General features: G+C 49.2%; 1 protein-coding gene across 1 annotated transcript in view; it reads left to right on the forward strand.

Moving 5' to 3' along the window:
• LOC144251494 (CUB and sushi domain-containing protein 1-like) overlaps window positions 1-19,463 on the forward strand; it is a 425,723-nt gene that overhangs the window by 393,383 nt on the left and 12,877 nt on the right. The window contains exons 32-35 of the mRNA XM_077794365.1: window positions 1,253-1,371; window positions 2,777-2,846; window positions 5,194-5,310; window positions 15,339-15,548. Of these exons, the coding sequence (XP_077650491.1) occupies window positions 1,253-1,371; window positions 2,777-2,846; window positions 5,194-5,310; window positions 15,339-15,548 (516 nt within the window). The remainder of the gene's footprint in view (window positions 1-1,252; window positions 1,372-2,776; window positions 2,847-5,193; window positions 5,311-15,338; window positions 15,549-19,463) is intronic.

The following is a 19,463-nucleotide window of genomic DNA, read 5'->3' on the forward strand; positions in this document are numbered from 1 at the left end:
ATATTTTTAGTGTTCTGAATTCTAACCAGAACCTCGGTGCTGCGTGAAGCACATGGTGTGAGTGCTGCTAAAAGGACAGCCCTTTCTGGATCGTCGGTTTCCCTTAGGAAAGCGTCTCAGCACCTCCTGCCCCTCTCCCAAGTGAAATCACCAGGTTCCAGGGCTTAGATTGTTGATCTAGGCCACAGACGGCCCGGCTCAACAGCAGGTGTCTCAGGTGGCCAGCCCAGGGGGAGGCGAGGACACTTCCCACCCCTGTTCCTCTGGGGATGGGAAAGTGACCCTGGTCTTGGGGTGGCACCCCTGGGCGTGCAGGTCTGGTCAGGGATAAGAGCATGTTGAGGAGCCGGGTCAATCCACCTGCCTGCAGCCACCCCAGCCTCTGCTTTGGCGTGGTGTGGGATGCAGGGTGCTGGCTGCGAGGTCCCCGTGAGGATCAGAGCCAGTAACACCTCCACCATCATCCGAACTGCACACTTAGATCCTCAAAACTTGTTCTTATAAATGAGAATTTTAACCCCTTCACCAAAAAACTGCACATTTATTCTGTAGTATTCATAGCGATGTATTCTTTATTCTCATGATGATATTTTGAATGGGAGAGGGCATCACTGCTAAATAATACTTAGAGTTAATTATCTGATATTATAGGCTCAATTCCTCTATTATAAGGGGCATTTCTTTTTGTCTATGGTGAGGGTCAGATCCCACCTGAGGGATATAAATAGAGTCCTGCGTACCTGGAAGCAGACCCTCCAGGAGATTCTTGTTGTTGTAGGTCAAAGTCAAGAGTGAGAAAGAGAAAGTCCTAGGTGGAGATGAACATGAGGCTTTGTTCTCAGCTTCTCTTTTCCTGGAGGAGAGAGTTCCCAGATTCACACCTCGGTGTTTTCATAAGGACCCTTAAGCATGTGTGAGACACAAAAGACAAGAGAGCAAGGCCACCGGTTGGCATGTCACAGGAGTGTCATTTCCTAAGGACACAATATTTTAAATTATGTGTATGTTAGAAGAGGGGTGTTTTGTACTGGTTTTTGATTCGCTGCAGGGTGGAAATGAAGTAAAGTGATGTTTAAGAGTTAGCTTGCAGTTCGACTCAGTTACTTGAAGTCCTTTTGGTCAGACAACCAGGAAAAGCATTAAAGCTTTTGCTTATTTCCACAGGAGGAGAGCAATAGAAAAAAAGAGCCTTCTTTTTCAGATAGTAGGAAAGTTCTTAAGTTGCTTGCTTCCTGTCCCTGTGTTTCTGCAGCTGTGGGTCTCGCTGCATGCCAAGAGCCAGCGCTCCCCAGCAACGGCATCAGGATCGGAGACCGGTACCTGGTGAACGACGTGCTCTCCTTCCAGTGTGAGCCCGGGTACACCCTGCAGGTAGCGTTCTCTGAGTCTTTGGGACACAGCGCGTCAATATGGAAACCCTCGGACCGTTCAGTTGAAACTGAAGCCCAGAGAGCTAATTTAGTTTTCCTTTCTCGGTTTGTGAATCGAGCTAATTAAACCAAGCATTAAGCCCTGGATGTTGGTAATCCATGGTATCACTGGAAATAGTTTCTGTATAACAGAGCACTATTTATTTTTCATATTTTTTTAGATTTCAAAATACATGTTGTTCTAGAAACTATGCAGAGATAATTCTGTGGAGCAAAGTAGTATCACTGTGTGCTTAAAACCCCATCTTGGCTCCAGTTGCTGGGTGGGTGTGGAGCCCTGCCTGAATACCTGAATGATTTAGGATCTCTGTCCCCTCTAGTCTTACTTTAGTGGTCTTCTAAAAAATTTGGATAAAATCTAGTGAATTGATACATGGAAATGGTCTTGTTTTTGATCTACTATAAAAATTTCAGTAGGGACTTCTCATTTGAAATGTTTATACTAAAATCAATAGCAGACTAGGACCTAGACTGGGAACCCATGACTATTTCATTGCTGTTCTTCAATAAATACCTTTAAAGGCTTTAGTCCTTTATGCTCATCCGTATTTTGGAATGTAACTTATTTAAAATAATTTAATAGATCACAAAATAAGTAACCAGAACACAAACATCAACATCAACAACAAAAATATTGTCCAGAATACCTTCTTTGAAAACAAACATTATGTTCGGTTACTGGAAGGACTTCTTTTAACACCAGGAAATAGGAGGAAATAAGTTTCGTCCTGAATGGAGGACGAAGGGTTTCTGGCCCCGGCAGTGGGCTCGCGGTTGGGAACTGTGCCTGTGACCCCTGCTCCTTGTGCCCCTAGTGTGGCTGGAGTACTCGATGCGAATTAAAGGTGGGTTTTGCAGTCACCTCCACCACACTCACAGGTGGCCAATGGAAGTCCTAAGGTGGCTGGTGGTCACCTGAACGTGTGCAGCCCGGGCATTGCCCACTCTTCACCCTCCTGGTCACTCCTAGGATGGCCCACCTGCTTCCAGCCTCTCAGAGCATAAGCAAGAAATGATCAAGATGAAAAAATAAAGACAGGATTTGCACACTTCAGGTAATCTTTTGCACACCCTGAAAAGGGCTGAAAGGAAAGATCACCTTTGAAAGGACGTGGCAAGGTGTTGCTTTTTGTGAAAAGGAGGGCAGTGACCATGGACTTCCGTGTGGATTCAAGATGTTCGTTTCATTACTAATCAGCCAATATCTATTGACTTTGTGATTTGAGTTTTTTTTTCCCTGTGTAATTAAAACAAAAGTGGACAAAGAAAGTCTAGCTGCCCTAGAGACCTTGTGTCCTTGCCTGCTCTGGTATCCCTCCCTGAGAGCCATTTCCTTTCTTCCACAGGGCCGCTCCCACATCTCCTGCATGCCAGGAACTGTTCGCAGGTGGAACTACCCGTCCCCACTGTGCATAGGTAGGCTACCCTTTGAAACCCTGGCACCGGAGCGAGGAGCGGCACACAGCTGCCCCTTCCCCTCGGGGCTCACGCGGGGCACTTCCTCACCTCTCCAAAGCATTTGTCACATGGTGATAATGACATGATGCAGTGGGGGCCTAGCAGGACGCACCAGCAGCACAGCAGCTCACCTTTGTGTGAGGCTACAGGGAGGGACGGGATGCTGGGTTCCCAGCTCAAGGCATCTGTCAAATTGAACTCATATTAATTGGTATCGTTAGTTTATGGGGATGAGGAGGGTAGCTGTTCTGAACCGAGCTGCTTTTTTACAAGGTACGGAGAATGGGTTTTCATTAAAAAGTCAACATGACCCCCGATGAGCCTCAAAGATAGACATGAGCGATCCCAGGGGTTTGCAGACATTAATTTAAGGTCCGTTCACGCTCCAGAACACCAGAATCAAAGTCTGTGAGAGGTCGTGTTTGTCTCCTAGCTCCTGGGAACCGTCCTGCTAGCTCTTGGTCATCAGTATGCTAGTTAAGATTCTGCAGACAGATGTTCTCGGAGGTTTGGCCTCCTCAGCGCTGTTCTCAGAGCCTGACCGACAATGACCATCGTGAATGTCATGACAAGCCCGGGGCAGGTCAGGCAGTCTGCCAGGGCTCTGCAGCTGAGCTGGTGTTTGCACCAGGATCGGTGGCGGGAGACTTCTGGGGGTCTTCAGGGCATAGCTGGTGCCTTTAGTACCAAAACACCAGGAACCTGCACAAATGAGACACAGAGATCCCTCTCTAGTTTAAAAAATAATCGTCTTGTCCTTTAGGAACACTGTGTTTAGTAATGACTCTAAGTGTGCTGTTTACCCACAGCAAGGGTCAGACATGGGGGGGCTGCTGAGAGCAGGCAGGAGGTGACAGGGGAGCCGAGAAGCAGACTGCAGCTGGACAGTGCCTCTGAGCCCTCAGGAGACAGCCTGGTCCACGGTGGATCTCTCAGATGGCAGGAAGCGGGGACTGGCCAGGCCCTGGAACTCTGTTTCACGCCCCTCGTTGGCTTCTAGTTTCTAAGGGGCAGCAAGAGTAAGAGCATTACAGCTTTTGCCACCGAGTTCCCACATAGCTGGCAATTTCCTGCTCGACAGGAGACGGCCCCAGCCTCTGGGCCCCACAGCGACCCCACACTAGCACCTGGCTGTGTTCCTCGGTGCTGAGAGTGACACTCCAGCTGTGAGCCAGACGCTTACGCGTGGCCCTGTCCCTCCCCAGCTCAGAGGTCGTGGTCTTCTACGACCACCAGACTTCATTTTCACCATGCTTGGGATCCAGTGGGTCTTCAGGACACGTCGCTGATGAGCACTTGCCTTCCTGATTCTGTCACCAGTCTGTCACTTTTCATGTGTGTCCTCCCTGTCCCTGGACATGAGTCCTCTCCTGGAACTGGAGTGGCCCTAAGGGGAGGGCTGCTGCTCCCCTGGAGCACCCTCAGCAGAGCCCACAGACTCACGCCCCCGACGCTGGCCCCGGACAGTGGCCTGGAGAGGCCGTGGAGAGGCCGTGGAGAGCCTGTGCTCCGAACCGCGGTGGGTGGACGTCCCGAGGCCTTCTCTGGAGGCGTGACTCGGACCACCAAAAGAGACCTGTGCGTTTCTTCACGTGTTGGGAACCCAGGACAGGAGCCTGACTCCCACCTGCTTCTCAGTGGGATCCGCCGTCTCGGGGTCTGCTCACCTGGATGGTCAGACCCAAGGCCCCTGCAGGCCCGGGGGCTGGGCAGGGCCTCCAGAGACCAGTGCTGGTGTCTGCATTTTTAGTTTAAAGACATGAAACTGCCACTTGGCAGGTCACAGGTGGCCAAGTGCCAGTTTCCAGGGCTCCGACCTTCCTGGCCTGTGTGTTGTGAAGTCAGCGTGTTCTTTACAGGCAAACCGCACACATGTAGTGGAGCCCGCGGGCCAGCAGGGCAGGCCCAGTGCACACACCTGTCACACCATCACAGACACCTGGACTCCTGGGGAGAGTGGTGGCTGCAAGCTGCGTCCCCAACCAGGAAGAAGTCTGAGGGCCATGGGGGCTGGTGCCCTGGAGGGTCCTGGGACCCAGCAGGGCTGGAACCCTGTGGCTGGGCTGCTAGAACTTGAGGCCGGGCCCGACTCTCTCGAGGCTGGGCTTCATGGTCTGTCACATGGGGAAATCTTCCTGCAGGCTTCAGGGCTGTGCTGAGGGTTGTGATGGTGGCAGTGACAGGGTGGGGCTCCTTTGTCCCAGCACAGCGGGCCACTCTTCCCCGCAGGTCAAACAGAGCTGTGGCATGTGACACTTGTGGGGAGTGGCTTCCCTGAGACTCACGGCTGTTGTCCCCCTTACAGCCACCTGTGGAGGCACGCTGACCAGCCTGGGCGGAGTGATCCTGAGCCCCGGCTTCCCCGGCTCCTACCCCAACAACCTGGACTGCACCTGGAAGATCTCCCTGCCCATCGGCTATGGTGAGTGACCACCACCCACTCCTCCTCTACAGGAGCAGGCTGACACAGATGTGCCCTGTCCTGTCACATGACATCATAAACTGAGAGTGGATCAGGGCTCAGCAAAACTTTGGCAGGAAAGCTTGAGAACAGGAAGTTGTTTGAAGAGTCTCCAGAGGACTCTTGATGAGAATTAGATCAGCTGGGTGATGACGAGGTAGGCACGGGGCGCAGGCACCCGCATGCGGTGGACACCTCTGCATTTATAACTCCACCTACTCCAATCTGTCTCTGTGGTTCAGTCCTGGTCACTTTCTTTTGAACAATTTTGAAGATGTTCTTCAGGTTGTGGCACATTTTAAACAGAATATATAAAATTTAGGCGGGAACAGTGGTGCACATCTATAATCCCAGCAACTCAGGAGGCTGAGGCAGGAGGATCATGAGTTCAAAGCCAGCCTCAGCAAGTTGGTGAGGCACTAAGCAGTGCAGTGAGACCTTGTCTCTATATATAGTACAGAAAAGGGCTGGGGACATGGCCCATAGTTAAGTGCCCAGAGATCGAGCTCTGATATAAAAAAAAAAAAAAAAGAAAGAAAGAAAGAAAGAAAGAAAGAAAGAAAGAAAAAGAATATATGAAAAGAGAGTATTGCATTATTAGTTTTTTATTATATATTATATTGATTATAGATTTATTAAAATCTTTTGACATTCAGCTATTAACTCTCAGGTTTTTACCTTTAAGTAATTCATAATTCTGATGGTTGTGAACACAGACACTCGGGCCTGTCTTGGGCACACTTGGCCTTGGTGAGACCTGGGCCTTCTGGCCAGCCTGTCTCCGTCGCTCCATGGCTCCCTCCCCTCTTTAGTCCACCCTTGGTCCTCCCTAGAGCATGCCGAGGGGCACGAGGTGGGTCCTCAGGGCATGTCCTGGGACATGGGAACTTGGGTATTATTAGTAGATTGAGAAATGAATAGACACATAAATGGAAATCATTGCTCCAAAAGGAGGCTGTGGTTTTTATTAAGTTTCATTAAGTTTTGTTTTTTCTAGATATACATGTCAGTATTTTGACATATCATATCTACATGGAAAATAACTTCCCACCTTACAGTTGTCCATGATGTGAAGTTTCACTGGTCATGTGTTCATGTAGGAACATAGGAAAGTTACGTCTGATTAACTCCACTGTCTTTCCTTTTCCCGCCCTCTCCCTTCCCTTGATTCCCCTTTGTCTAATCCAGTGAACTTCTATTCTCCCCACCCTTATTGTGTGTGAGTATCTGCATATCAGAGAGAACATGGGCCCTTGGTTTTTAGGGATTAGCTTATTTCACTTAACACAATAGTCTCCAGTTCCATCCATTTACCAGCAAAAGTCATAAACTCATTCTTTTTATGACTGACTAATATTCCATTTTGTATAAATGCCACATTCTCTTTATCTATTCAGCTGTTGAAGGGTGGCTAGGTTGGTTCCATAGCTTAGCTATTGTGAATTGAGTGCTATAAACATTGATGTGGCTGTGTCACTGTAGTATGCTGGTCTTAAGTTCTCTGGGTATACACAGAGGAGTGGGATAGCTGGGTCAGATGGTGGTTCCATTCCTAGTTTTCTGAGGAATCTCCATACTGCTTTCCAGAGTGTTGGCACCACTTTGCAGTCCCATCAACAGTGTATGAGGTGCCTTTTCCCCCACATCCTTGCCCACACTTCTTACTTGTATGCTTGATAACTGCCCTTCTGACTGGAGTGAGCTGAAATCTCAGTGTATTTTCAGTTTTCATTTTTCTAATTGCTAGAGAAGTTGTACACTTTTTCATGTGTTTGTTGACTATTTGTATTTCTTCTTCTGTGAAGTGTCTGTTCTGTTCCTTAGCCCACTTATTTGTTTTTGGCGTTAAGTTTTCTGAGTTCTTTATGTGTCCTGGAGGTTAGTGTTCTATCTGGTGGCAGGGGGTAAAGACTTTCTCCCATTCTGGAGGCTCTCTTTCCACATTCTTGATGGTTTCCTTTGCTGTGAAGAGGCTTTTTAGTGATTCTATCCCATTTATTGATTCTTGATTTTATTTCTTGTGCTTTAGGAGTTTTATTGAGGAATTCAGATCCTTAGCCTACATGATGAAAAGTAGGTGCAGGGTCTCTGGTCTAATTCCTAGGTCCTTGATCCACTTAGAGTTAAGTTTTGTGCAGGGTGAGAGTCAGGGGTTTAGTCTCATTTTTCTGCATGTGGATTTCCACTTTTCTCAGCACCATTTGTTGGGAGGCGATCTTTTCTCCAAGGTATGTTTATGGCACCTTTGTCTAGTAGGGGATAACTGTAGTGATGTGGGTTGGTCTCTGTGTCCTCTATTCTGCACTACTGGTCTACAGGTCTGTTTGGGTGCCAATACCATGCTGTTTTTGTTATATGGCTTTGTAGTATGATAATCACTCTGGTATTATTATGTCTCCTGCTTCACTTTTCTTACTGAGGATTTTGTCTATTCTGGGCCTGTTATTTTCCCAAATGAATTTCATGATTGCTCTTTCTAGTTCTATGAGGAATGTCATAGGGATTTCAATAGGAATTGCATTAAATGTATGTAACACTTCTGGTAATATGGCCATTTTGACAACGTTAACTCTGCCTATCCGAGAGCATGGGAGACCTATCCATCTTCTAGGGTCTTTTTCATTTCTTTCTTTAGTGTTCTGTAGTTTTCACTATAGAGGTCTTTCACCTCTTTTATTAGATTGATTCCCAAATATGTACATATTTTTGAGTCTATTGTGAATTGGGTAGTTTTCCTAAATCTCATTCAGTTGAATTACCATTGATGTATAGGAACACCACTGATTTATGGGTATTAATGTTATGTCTTGCTACTTTAATAAATTCACTTATGAGTTCTAGAAGCTTTCTGGTGGAGGTTTTGGGGTCTGCTAAATATAGAATTATGTCATCAGCAAGTAGGGATATTTGAGCTCTTCTTTTCCTACTTATATGTCTTTAATTTATTTCTCCTGCATAATTTCTTTGACTAGGGTTTCAATGACCATGTTGAATAGGTGTGGCCATCCAGGGCATGTTTTTATATGTCTTGTTCCAGTTTTCAGAGGAATTGCTTTCAATGTTCCTCCATTTAGAATAATGCTGGCTTTGAGTTTAATGTTTACAGCTTTTACGATGTTGAGGTATGTTCCTCCTTTCCCTAGTTTTCCTAGTGTTTTGAACATGAAGGGGTGCTCTATTTTGTCAAATATTTTTCTGCAGCTGTTGAGATGATCATATGACTCTTGTCTTTAAGTCTATTGATGTGATGAATTACATTTATTGATTTATTGATTTCCATATGTTGAATCAACCTTACATCCCGAGGATGAACCCACTTCTTCATGGTGAACTATCATTTTAATATGTTTTCTTACGCACTGTGCCAGTATGTTATTGAGATTTTTGCGTCTATGTTCATCAGGGATATGGGTCTGAAGTTTTCTTTCCTTGATGTGTCTCTGTGTGGTTTTGGTATCAGAATGATACTAGCTCCATAGAATGAGTTTGGAAGGGCTCCCACCTTTTCTATTTCATGGAATACTTTGAGGAGGATTCGTGTGAGTTCTTCGAAGGTCTGGAAGAACTCTGCTGCGAGTCCGTCTGGTCCTGGGCTTTCTTTGTTGGTAGGCTTTTGATGGTGTGTGCAATTGCATTGTTTGAAATCAATCTGTTTGAATTTTCTGTGTCCTCCTGATTTGATTTGGGTAGGTCATGTGTCTCTGAAAATGTGTCGACCTCTTCAAGATTCTCTGTTTTTTTGGAGTAGACATTTTCAAAATAGTTTCTGGTTATTGTCTGTGGTGATATTTCCTTTTTCATCACAAATTTTATTAATTTGAGTTTTTTTTCCTTTTTCTCAGTTATGTTGGCTAAGGGTTTATCAATTTTATTTATTTTTTGAAAGAACAAACTTTTTATTTTGTGTATTTTTTAATGGTTTGTGTTTGTTTCAATTGCACTGATTTCAGCTCTCATTTTAGTTATTTCCTGTCTTCTTTTGGCCCAGCTCTTCCCTGGAGAATGTCTCCAGGAGTGTGGGAAGGCCAGGTGGGGGTCACTTGCTCAGCAGAGAGCCCTGGAGCCCGTGTCGTGGCCAGAGGACCTGGCCGGTGGCTCAGGCGCACTGAGGGGAAGAGCTGTGGGCCAGCATGGGCTGTTGGGCGTGGAAGAGGGCTGCTGAGAAGCCCTGCGGGTTGGGCAGCTGCATCATGACCAAGGGCTTCCTCAGGAGGCCACTGTGGTAGAGGAACACGAGGACCAAGCCCTCCCCGGGGCAGAGACCCTGGCTATGGCAAGTCTTGGCAGTGGCTTCGCCTTTGCTTGAGTTCTCCCTGGGGCCCGAGTGGTTTTCCAGTGTTCACAGACTGTGAGAAACCTTCCTCCCTTTCTTTCCATTGCCCTGAGCTTTATGGCCGGAAACTCTTGCGCTCTGAGTCCCTCACGTTCCTACACTTGCTAGAGGTCGACTTCTCCCCTGGAAAGCCTGCCGTCCCACTCCCTCTCTCTCTTTAAACGGGATCCCGAGGCTTGCTGCAGGGCAGGCCTGGGTCTCAGCTGCATGGGACTCCCGTCTGGGTCGCCCAAGGGCATCTCCGAGCAGGTGTAGGTCCCCTCCTGGACCCAGCTGATTCCCAGCCCTGCCAGCACACCTGTTCTTTCTCTCTGACTCACCCTATTTTTGGCAGTAGGTTCTTCCCAGAATCCCCCAAACCATGAGTAAATATCAGATCTCCCCTGGGAATTTTGAAACATAAATTTGGGGTCAAAGCCTATGATCAAACTCTCCAAAAGTTTCCTGTGCGAAGACTGGGAACGCATCTCACATGGCCACGATGCCTTTAACCACACGTTCTCCCTCTGAGACCTCCTACATGGTTTCCTATTGGCATCCACACTGCAGGAGGATTCTGGAACATTCCCTGTAATTATAACTTGGGAAAGGGCCCAATGGGACCAGCAGGGAGAATGGGAAGCTGGGTGGGTATTTCTGCTGTTGTCACATTAAATATCCGGGTGGAAACTCTGCTGCTAGGGTATCATGGTCATCAAGTTGGAAAATAGGAGTGGAAAGACTCCTCCCCCCTTACCAGGAGACGCGTGCAGGTGACACGCAATGCCACTCAGCCCCAGGGAAGCGGAGACTGCCAGGCTTCCACAAAGTACCTACTGCAGGAAGCGTTTCTCAACATACATTGAAAGAGCACTTGTCCTCCAAACCAGATGAGGAATGCCCCAGGGTGGTCATACGAGTCTTTCCAGTTTTGCTTATTTAGTATAAATTGGCTTGGTGAGGACCTTGTCACCACTGGACTCTGGCAGATTGGAATTCAAGGTGGGGTATCACATCACGAGAGCCGGAGACATCCAGACTTCAAGGTGACTCACGCAGGACATCTCTGTCCTCTGGACTGTTCCTCGGCCTCTGCAGTGGGCCGTGCTCCTGCATCTGGCTGGGGTGAGCCAGGCTTCAGGTGTGACTGCTCTCCTGGTCCTCATGAGTGACTCCAGGGACGCACCAACTGCTCTCCCGTGTGGGGACCTCATGGGTGTGGGGGTGGAGTGACTGTCAGTCTCAAGCCCACCCCAGCCAGCCCCGGGCCAGCACCGGCCAACACTGATGGAACAGGTAAGAGTGACGGGTAGTGGTGGCATGGTGAGAAGCTCTCCACCCGCTTCTCTACTCTCATTCTGGTGTCAGCCCCTTCCGTGCTGCCTCAAGGTGACAGGAAGGCTCTCCAATCCATCCAGGGACCTGATAGACGGGCAGCTCCTGTGCTGGTTGCTCCTGATTTGGTCCGGGGGTTTAGAGAGTGGAAATCTTCGCTTTGTCAATTACTAGCGGCATAAACTTTCACAGGTTGCAAAAATGTTCCTACACCCTGTTTTCATTAAAAAGGGCAGAATATAGCGCCCTCCTCTGGGCATTTTGAAGTGGCTGTGGCCTGACCTCCAGCAGCCTCATGGACCTGTGAAGGCCTGTGGTAGCAGAGCCCAATTCCGCTGTCCTGTGTGATTTTTCTTTTCTTTTTACAAACTTAGGCTGCAGTTGTGTGTTGCGTTGGTGAAGTTGAACCGACTATGAACTTCTGCTCTTATTTTCTTAAAAATGTCTAGAGACACAGTTGACAGAAATGGCACCAAGTTTCTTTTCTTTTTCTTTTTTTTAAAATCTTGATCTTTCATTTTTCAAAATCTCTGTACTAAGGTTGCACAAAACACCACCCCAGGCCTGAGGATCCTCTGGTACCGCAGGGAAGGATGGAAGTCTAGAGGAGGTGTGCCAAACCCACAGAGGACCAGGCAGGGAAGTTAATATTCATAGCTTCTGTCAACTAAAAATGAAGGTTTGACTCTGAAGTCATGGTCACATTACTATTCAAGGGTCTGTCAAAGCCCAGAGGCAAAAGTCCTTTGAGCAGGTGACTCTGTTGGCACTCGATTTCCAAAATATAACTACCATATGAAAATATGTTGTGCAAATCTCGCTGCAGACCGGTGTTGGGACTGGCTTTCTTGTTGTAATAACATAGTTTTAAGTCACTCTGCAAGATAATGAAGGATAACGAGGCCGGGCTCATTCTAATCCCTTCAATCAGGCTCTGTGATGTCAAACTGGATGCAATTTGCTGGAACTTAGATAGCGGAATGATTCTACTTTAAACCAGATTAGAGCTGGGCCGCCTTCTAGTTCCTGATGGGTATTAGGTGGTTTGATGTGAGGCTGGATACTTTATCCTTCTTAAAATGGTAATTTTGTACACGATATTATAATCGTCATAATTCCATTTCCATTTCATATTTAATTCCAAGTGAGTAAAAAGCCACTTGCACTGTATCCTGCACGGGAGATGCTGCTGACTTCCGTGTTCCTACCCTTGCTCGGATGTCGTCCTTCATTCCTTTCCTGAATGTGTCATTCCACAGGTTTCAAAATGTGTCTGGGTGGGGTGCCACCCTTGTCACGCCCTCAGAGGAGCACACTCTTGCCATCCCCTTGTTGGCTGGTCTTCAGGGGCCGACTCTTGCCCTTGCTTCCTACTTTCTCTGGCCCCTGTTGGACGTCACCGGACGGCTGGGGGCTCCCTGGGTGGCTTCTGGTTGCTCTTCTCTGTCTCCCTACTCCACCTGCCATGAGAGCTGTGACGGCCACTGAGGAATCGCTGACGCTGTGTCAGTATCACTGCAGAGCACACTCACACACACACACTCACACTCACAAACACACTCACACATACTCTCACACATACACACTCATAAACACACTCTCACACACACCCACACACACCTACACACACTCACTCACACACACTCACACACACTCTCACACACACACCCCCACACACTCTCACACACACCCACAAACACACTCTCTCACACACACTAACACACATACACTCATACACACACTCTCACACACACACACATACACACTCATAAACACACTCTCACACACACCCACACACACCCCCACACACTCTCACACACTCACACACTCACAAACACACTCACACATACTCTCACACATACACACTCATAAACACACTCACACACACCCACACACCCACACACACTTTCACACACTCACATACTCACACTCACACACACACTCACACATACTCTCATACACACACTCACACTCACACACACACTCACAACACTCTGACACACACTCTCACACCCACACACACACTTACTCACACACACTTACACTCACACACACACACACGCCCACACACACACACACACTCACACATACACTCACACACATTCACACACACACTCACACACACATACTCACACATACACACACTCTACTCAGGGCTCTGCACATGGTTCACTCATTAGTAACAAAGTGCATTTCTACTTCTCCTGAGGAAGCTGCTCAGCTGAGCAGTCCTAAGGAGGCAAGTTGGATTCTGGCCTGCGGCCTGCTGGGGGTCATCTGGCTGAGCTATCTCACAGGGTGGGGAATAGCACAGACCTGAGGGCGTGGACAGCCCTCGTCTTCCAACCGTCTCTTCTTTTCTTTCTTCTCTGTATTTGCCTGCCTCTCAACTTCTTTTGACCAAATGTATTTGCTAAAATTTAGAAAAAAAAATTGTTCATTGGCAGCTGTTCAGCCAAGAGCAAGATTTGGTGTTTACAAACATTTACGGGAATGTTTTAAGGTTAAAGAGTTCCTTTGTCTTGGTTGTGCACAGCAGAGGATGTTGGATGGCCAAGACCACTGCAGAGGGCTGTCCCAGCCGGGCTCCTCAGGTGTGACCTGTACAGTCCAGGGCCCCGAGCAGGAATCCAGTCGTTCCTTCTAAACCGAGCTGGGGGTCTCCTTCTCTTCTGCGCTCACCTCTCCAGCCTCTTCCTGAAGTCGTCCGTGTTCTGCTTCGTGTCCCTCCTCTTCCTGGCCAAGCTGAATACAGGCCAGGTTTCTCTAACTTCACGAGACCATGAGCTCTGGTCCAGCCTGTTTCATGCTGACCACAGAAGTGGGGGTGTGGTCAGCTGGAGCACCTGGACCTCACTCTGGTCTCCCCGTGTTATAGTGACCATCCTAACATCCTGAGCCCTCGTCGTCCCCCTGGAAGAGCACTAGAATAGCCACGGTCACCTGTGGGGTCCTGGAGGGGAACTGGCCAGCTGGGTCTCAGGTCTGAGAGGGGCCATTTTTGTTCCTTTGCTCCTCCTTAGACACCTTCCCGTGAAGGAGGGTCTTCTCCTGTGCGGCTCCCAGTTTTACTCCATGCTGCTGGGTTCCCGGGCACTCTTCCTTGACCTTCTCTTCTAACCCCCCACGATCCGTGGTGTGGTGACCCTGGTTCCCTGGACACAGGGAAGACATGTTTCCCTGAGACCCCCTTCGCATCTGCACTCGGGCAGGACAGGCCATTCTAGGGACCATTATAGGTTTGATGGAAAACAGGAGTGAAGTTCTCAGCTGTGGGAAGCAGGAGAGGCTGGGCTCAGCCCAGGGCAGGTGCTGCCCAGCACGGGAGAGGCCCTGTCCCTGATCCCCAGCACGGCATTAGGGAAAAAGCTAACTGATGACCACTGCTGCCCAGCACGGGAGAGGCCCTGTCCCTGATCCCCAGCACAGCATTAGGGAAAAAAGGAGAGAAGCTATTCCCAGTAAACCTTCCCGTGTGAGCTGTACTGGCCTCAGCTGAGATTTTACTGCCCACCTTCATAACTGGATCACATGGATGTGTGCAATGACCACTGTCTTTGAAGTGCTAATATACTTTTTAAACAAATTGAAATGTTTTGGACACCGCAGTAAGTTTCCAAATGTCTCAGCACCATAGCAAGTTTCTCTCTTGATTTCGACTTTCTTCCAAACTTTAGCCATAGTTTATTTCATGCCCAGATCAACATGATACCAGAGATGTTGCTTATCTGGACAATCTTTGGGTATGTTGGGCTAGGCCAGGATGTTGTTGAATTTTGAGTTACAGTAGAGTTCATCAGACTGGGTTTCTTATAAATATTTAAATATTACCAATCTGCTTTGTTTACATAATGCAACTGAAAATGACCACCTGTTGAGATGATAAATCTCTTGTACAAAGGTGTGATCATCAATTAGCTTAAAAGGAACTTTTAAAGTTTGTTGCATATTTCTTTCAACGGACGTTGGCTTCTCCCTTGACAGAGCTTTATGTATAATTTATGTATGATTCCACCTGGAGTTTATGGCTGTAATAACTATGATAGCAACTAGAAGAAGTCATGCTGTGAGCGTGTGTGCTAATCATTGTCCTCAGGACTGTACCTGTGTGCCTCTGTGTAGCATGCTGGCCACATTCATAGTCCACAGTGGGTTGACCCATGGACATTAATCGACCCAGGATACAGATCACACAGCCACAGGAGGGAGAGGTGAACCAAGTACATGTTCCCCTCCAGTGAGTTACTGTGTCACAGAAAAGCACAATTACAGTCGCTGTTGATAAACATGAATTTTATGAGTTTGTAAACTGACTGTCAATAATTTGCCTGTTTTTGCATAGGTGCACACATCCAGTTTCTGAATTTCTCTACTGAAGCGAATCATGACTACCTGGAAATTCAAAATGGACCTTACCACACCAGCCCAATGATTGGGCAGTTCAGTGGCACAGATCTTCCCTTGGCATTGCTGAGCACAACGCACGAGACCCTCATCCGCTTTTATAGTGACCATTCACAAAACCGGCAAGGGTTTAAACTCACTTACCAAGGTAAGGAACCCAAAATATATATGCGTGAATATGCTTTTACATTTAAATTGAATTTTAGTGTAAGTCTCCCTGACTGGTTGAGACTGGCACAGCCAGGTCAGCCTTCATGTTGGGTTCTAATGGGTGGCAGAACCGTGTTTGTCATCGGGCTGAGGACACACGGCACCCAGGAAGAGCAGGCAGGAGCAGCTCCAGAGGGGCTCCCACACCCCCCCACACCCCCCCTCCCCCCACACACCCCCACACCCCCTCCCCCCCACACCCCCTCCCACACCCCCTCCCACACCCCCTCCCCCCACACCGCCTCCCACACCCACACCCCCTCCCACACCCCCTTCCCACACACACCCTCCCCCCACACACCCCCTCCCACACCCCCTCCCCCCCACCCCCTCCCATACCCCCACACCCCCTCCCACACCCCCACACCCCTTTCCACACCCCCTCCCCCCCACACCCCCCCACACCCCCCCACACCCCTCCCCCCATACCCCCTCCCACACCCCCTCCCCCCCACACCCCTTCCCACACCCACACCCCCCACACACCCCCTCCCACACCCCCTCCCCCACACACCCCCTCCCACACTCACACACCCCCTCCCACACCCCCTCCCCCCCACACCCCCTCCCACATCCCCTCCCACACCCCCTCCCACACCCCCTCCCACACCCCCTCCCACACCCCCTCCCACACCCCCTCCCCCCCACACCCCCTCCCACATCCCCTCCCACCCTGTGTCTCTCCTGCCTTCCCAGCCACAGAGCCTCTCTCCACTTGTGTCCCTGTGGGACCTGGAGTCCTCTGGCATGTGGGTCAGGCCACAGTGGCACTGGAGCTGGCAACATGTGATGCTGAGGTGGCCACAGGCACTGCTCGGGTCAGGGTGAGATCACGTAGGAGAGAGGAAGCAGAGCCTGGACTCTGCCCTCCGTTCAGCATCCTAACGTGGAATCTCCCATGTTGTCAAAGCATTTTGACACTTGAAAAAGTTCAGCATTTTCATTTCATGTGAAGTAATTTATCTGGCCTTTCCTTGGCGGTTGTTAGATCAAATGAAACTGGAAATGTCAAATGCAGCCTATCTTCCTTTTCCATGTGGCTTAGCCTTCCTCTACTTTACACAGCGACCTCGGAACAGCTTTAATGTCTAATTACGGAAGGAGGCTGGATTCCGTGTCCAAGTGTGGACCTCATTCTCCCCACACTGAGGCATAGGCTGGTCTCCTGGGGAGGGAACGGAGGCTCCCCCGGGACCTGCCGGGCTTCAGCAGACCCCACAGGCCACGCACCTCCCAGCTTGTTTTGTCACTCTCCTTGGCAGATGCGTCACTTCTTACTGGAAAGGCATTTGCACACACCCACGTGCACACACACATTCACACATATGCACACCCTCACATTTCAAACACATACATGGCACACGTGCACACACCCACACTCATGCACATGCAAACCTGCCCATGTGTGCACACATGTACACATGCACATATGTGTGCACACGTATGTGCATGTACTTAAACGCACATGAGCATGCACACACATGCACACAGCCACATATGCACATGGACAACCTCAGAGAGAAAGCAACTTCCCCTCACAAAGTGGCTGTGGTCCACCTGCACGGGCACCCGTTTTGATTTTCCTCTTCTGGGAAGGACGAGTGCTCCTGATCCTGCTGCAGGTGGCCTGGGCCTGCATGTGTCACCTGCCTTCTGAGGCCCTGGGTGTGGCCTCTCTTGCCACATTACAGCATGTCTCTCCAGATCTTTCCCAACAGTGCTCCAAGTATATGCAGACTGTTCTCTCTCTCTCTCTCTCTCTCTCTCTCTCTCTCTCTCACACACACACACACACACACACACACACCTCACAAGTGCACTTGATCAGGAAGAGGCCGTGAGGTGCTGTGGCAGCAACCTTTCTCCTGGCTGCGCCCTGGGCTTGTTGTCCACCCGTCAAACTTACCTATGCCCACCTAAAATCCATGTGTAAGTCCACACACACTGTCCTAGTGAGACTCGGCCACCCTCAAAACACAAACAGAAAGACTGCAGCAAGTCCAGGGCGGTTCCAGGAGCTGCAGACGCCACGCCCTGCCTACTGACAGCAGCATGGATGGCCGCTCTGCTCTGGTGCACTGTCCTCAAACTGAGGTCCCGGCCCCTGCCCTGCCTTGTGGCATGGGGCCTGCTTGACTTAGTTGACATATTTTCACAGTTTGGTGGAGACATCAAATCTCATTTTCTTCTGCTGCAGCTGCCTTGTTGAATTTGTTTTAAAGGGATCTTATGGTCATTTCTAGTGTGGTATGGGCCCTGAGTGTGGCCCTCCTCATTTCCAAAGCACCTAAAACTCTGATCAGAGGTCTCCTCCTCATGAAGTTGAGGCAAAGGGGCAGGGGAGTGGCAGAATGAATACCAATGAAAAGATTTTTAAAAATTTGAAAGTAGAAATTTAGAGTCCTCCCATATGGCATTGCTATGTAAATGTCTTTTGGCTTAAATCATTGCCCCCTCAGGCAGCATTTTGTATTTTAAAACAAGTCTTTAGAAACATTAATCTAAAAATTTCCATCTTGAAAGGGAGCAGCCCCTTGCTAGAGGACCCCCTGTGACCGCGCCTGCCCCTGGCAAGAAGCATCTTGGTTTGGATGGCGTCTGTGTGAAGGGTCTCCTAGCCCTCATTTCCTGGGCCTTTCTTGATGGCCCAGGATCTTGGCCCTGGTCCCTGCCTGGCAGGTGATGGGGTGGAGCAGACCTGATCCTGGGGGTGCTCCTCTGCAGCCCAGCAGCCCCGTCTGGCCATGAGCAGCAGGCTCTTACTGCACCCAGGGCTCCCATGGCTTCCGTCAGGGACCTTGGGACAGTTCTCCTCTGGGCTCAAGGTTGTGTGTTTGCCTCAGATGGTCTCTGGTCCTCTCAGGCTGCACCAGACAGCAGGGTGGACCACCAGATGCCATGTTTGCTCTCCAGCATCTCCCAGAGAAGAAGTGCACTTCCTCCCATCTCCAGGGCTGCAGGAGCCCAGCTCCCAGAGAGGGACAGGGCCCTATTTGCATAGAGGATGCATTCCAAAGGGTTCTTCTAGCCCCTGAGAAAGTCCTGGGTAGTAAAGCTGGTGAAAGGCTTTGATGAGGATTTTCATCTCAAAGGAGAGGTTTTCCAAAGGGTCTGGATCAAGTCCCTCAGAAGCCCATCCTCTGTCCCCAGGCTGATGCAGTCTTTCAGGCGTGCTCTGGTAAAACCTGCACAGGGGGACTGCCCCCATCACCTTGAGGTGGCTGTTGCACCTCCAGTGTCAGGTGCACAGTCAGGCAAGACTAGGGGACAGGGCTGAGCCTCCCAGTTCCATTCACAGGCCTGTGTTTTAGGAGCTTGCTCGCTGACCATGCTCGCTAACAGGAAAGCTGGAAGTGAGTCACTTCTGGTTTTGCAGCCCAGACACATCTCCCCAGCCGCCCAGCAGGCTCTGTTCCAGAAGAGGGGGCCCAGTGCAGGATGAGTGGAAGGGCTGCCCTGGTCACCCCACACTCCTACCCTCCAAGGTTCACATGTGAAGAATCTCACTCTGAGAGAACTCAGCTGAAGGACTCATCACAGTTCAGATTTCTGGCTTCAATTTAAAATCAACTTAAGACATTGTAAACATTTCCTAGAGAAGGTCTGCAGGCCACTTACATGATGTATACATTCAGTGATTCAGACTGGGGGAGGGCACCAGGAGATCTCAGAAATGACCATCTCCCAAATTCCCAAGTGAATTACAACTCCAACAGAGAGCACCTGGAAGAGGCTTTGGATCACTTCTTTTTTTAAAAAATTTATTTATTTACTTAATTTGTTGTACATGAGAGCAGAACGCATTTCAATTCACAGGACCCACACACAGCAGTTTTTTCCTGTCTCTGGTGGT

The sequence above is a fragment of the Urocitellus parryii genome (genome assembly GCF_045843805.1).
Source record: "Urocitellus parryii isolate mUroPar1 chromosome 14 unlocalized genomic scaffold, mUroPar1.hap1 SUPER_14_unloc_1, whole genome shotgun sequence".
Lineage (NCBI taxonomy): Eukaryota > Metazoa > Chordata > Mammalia > Rodentia > Sciuridae > Urocitellus > Urocitellus parryii.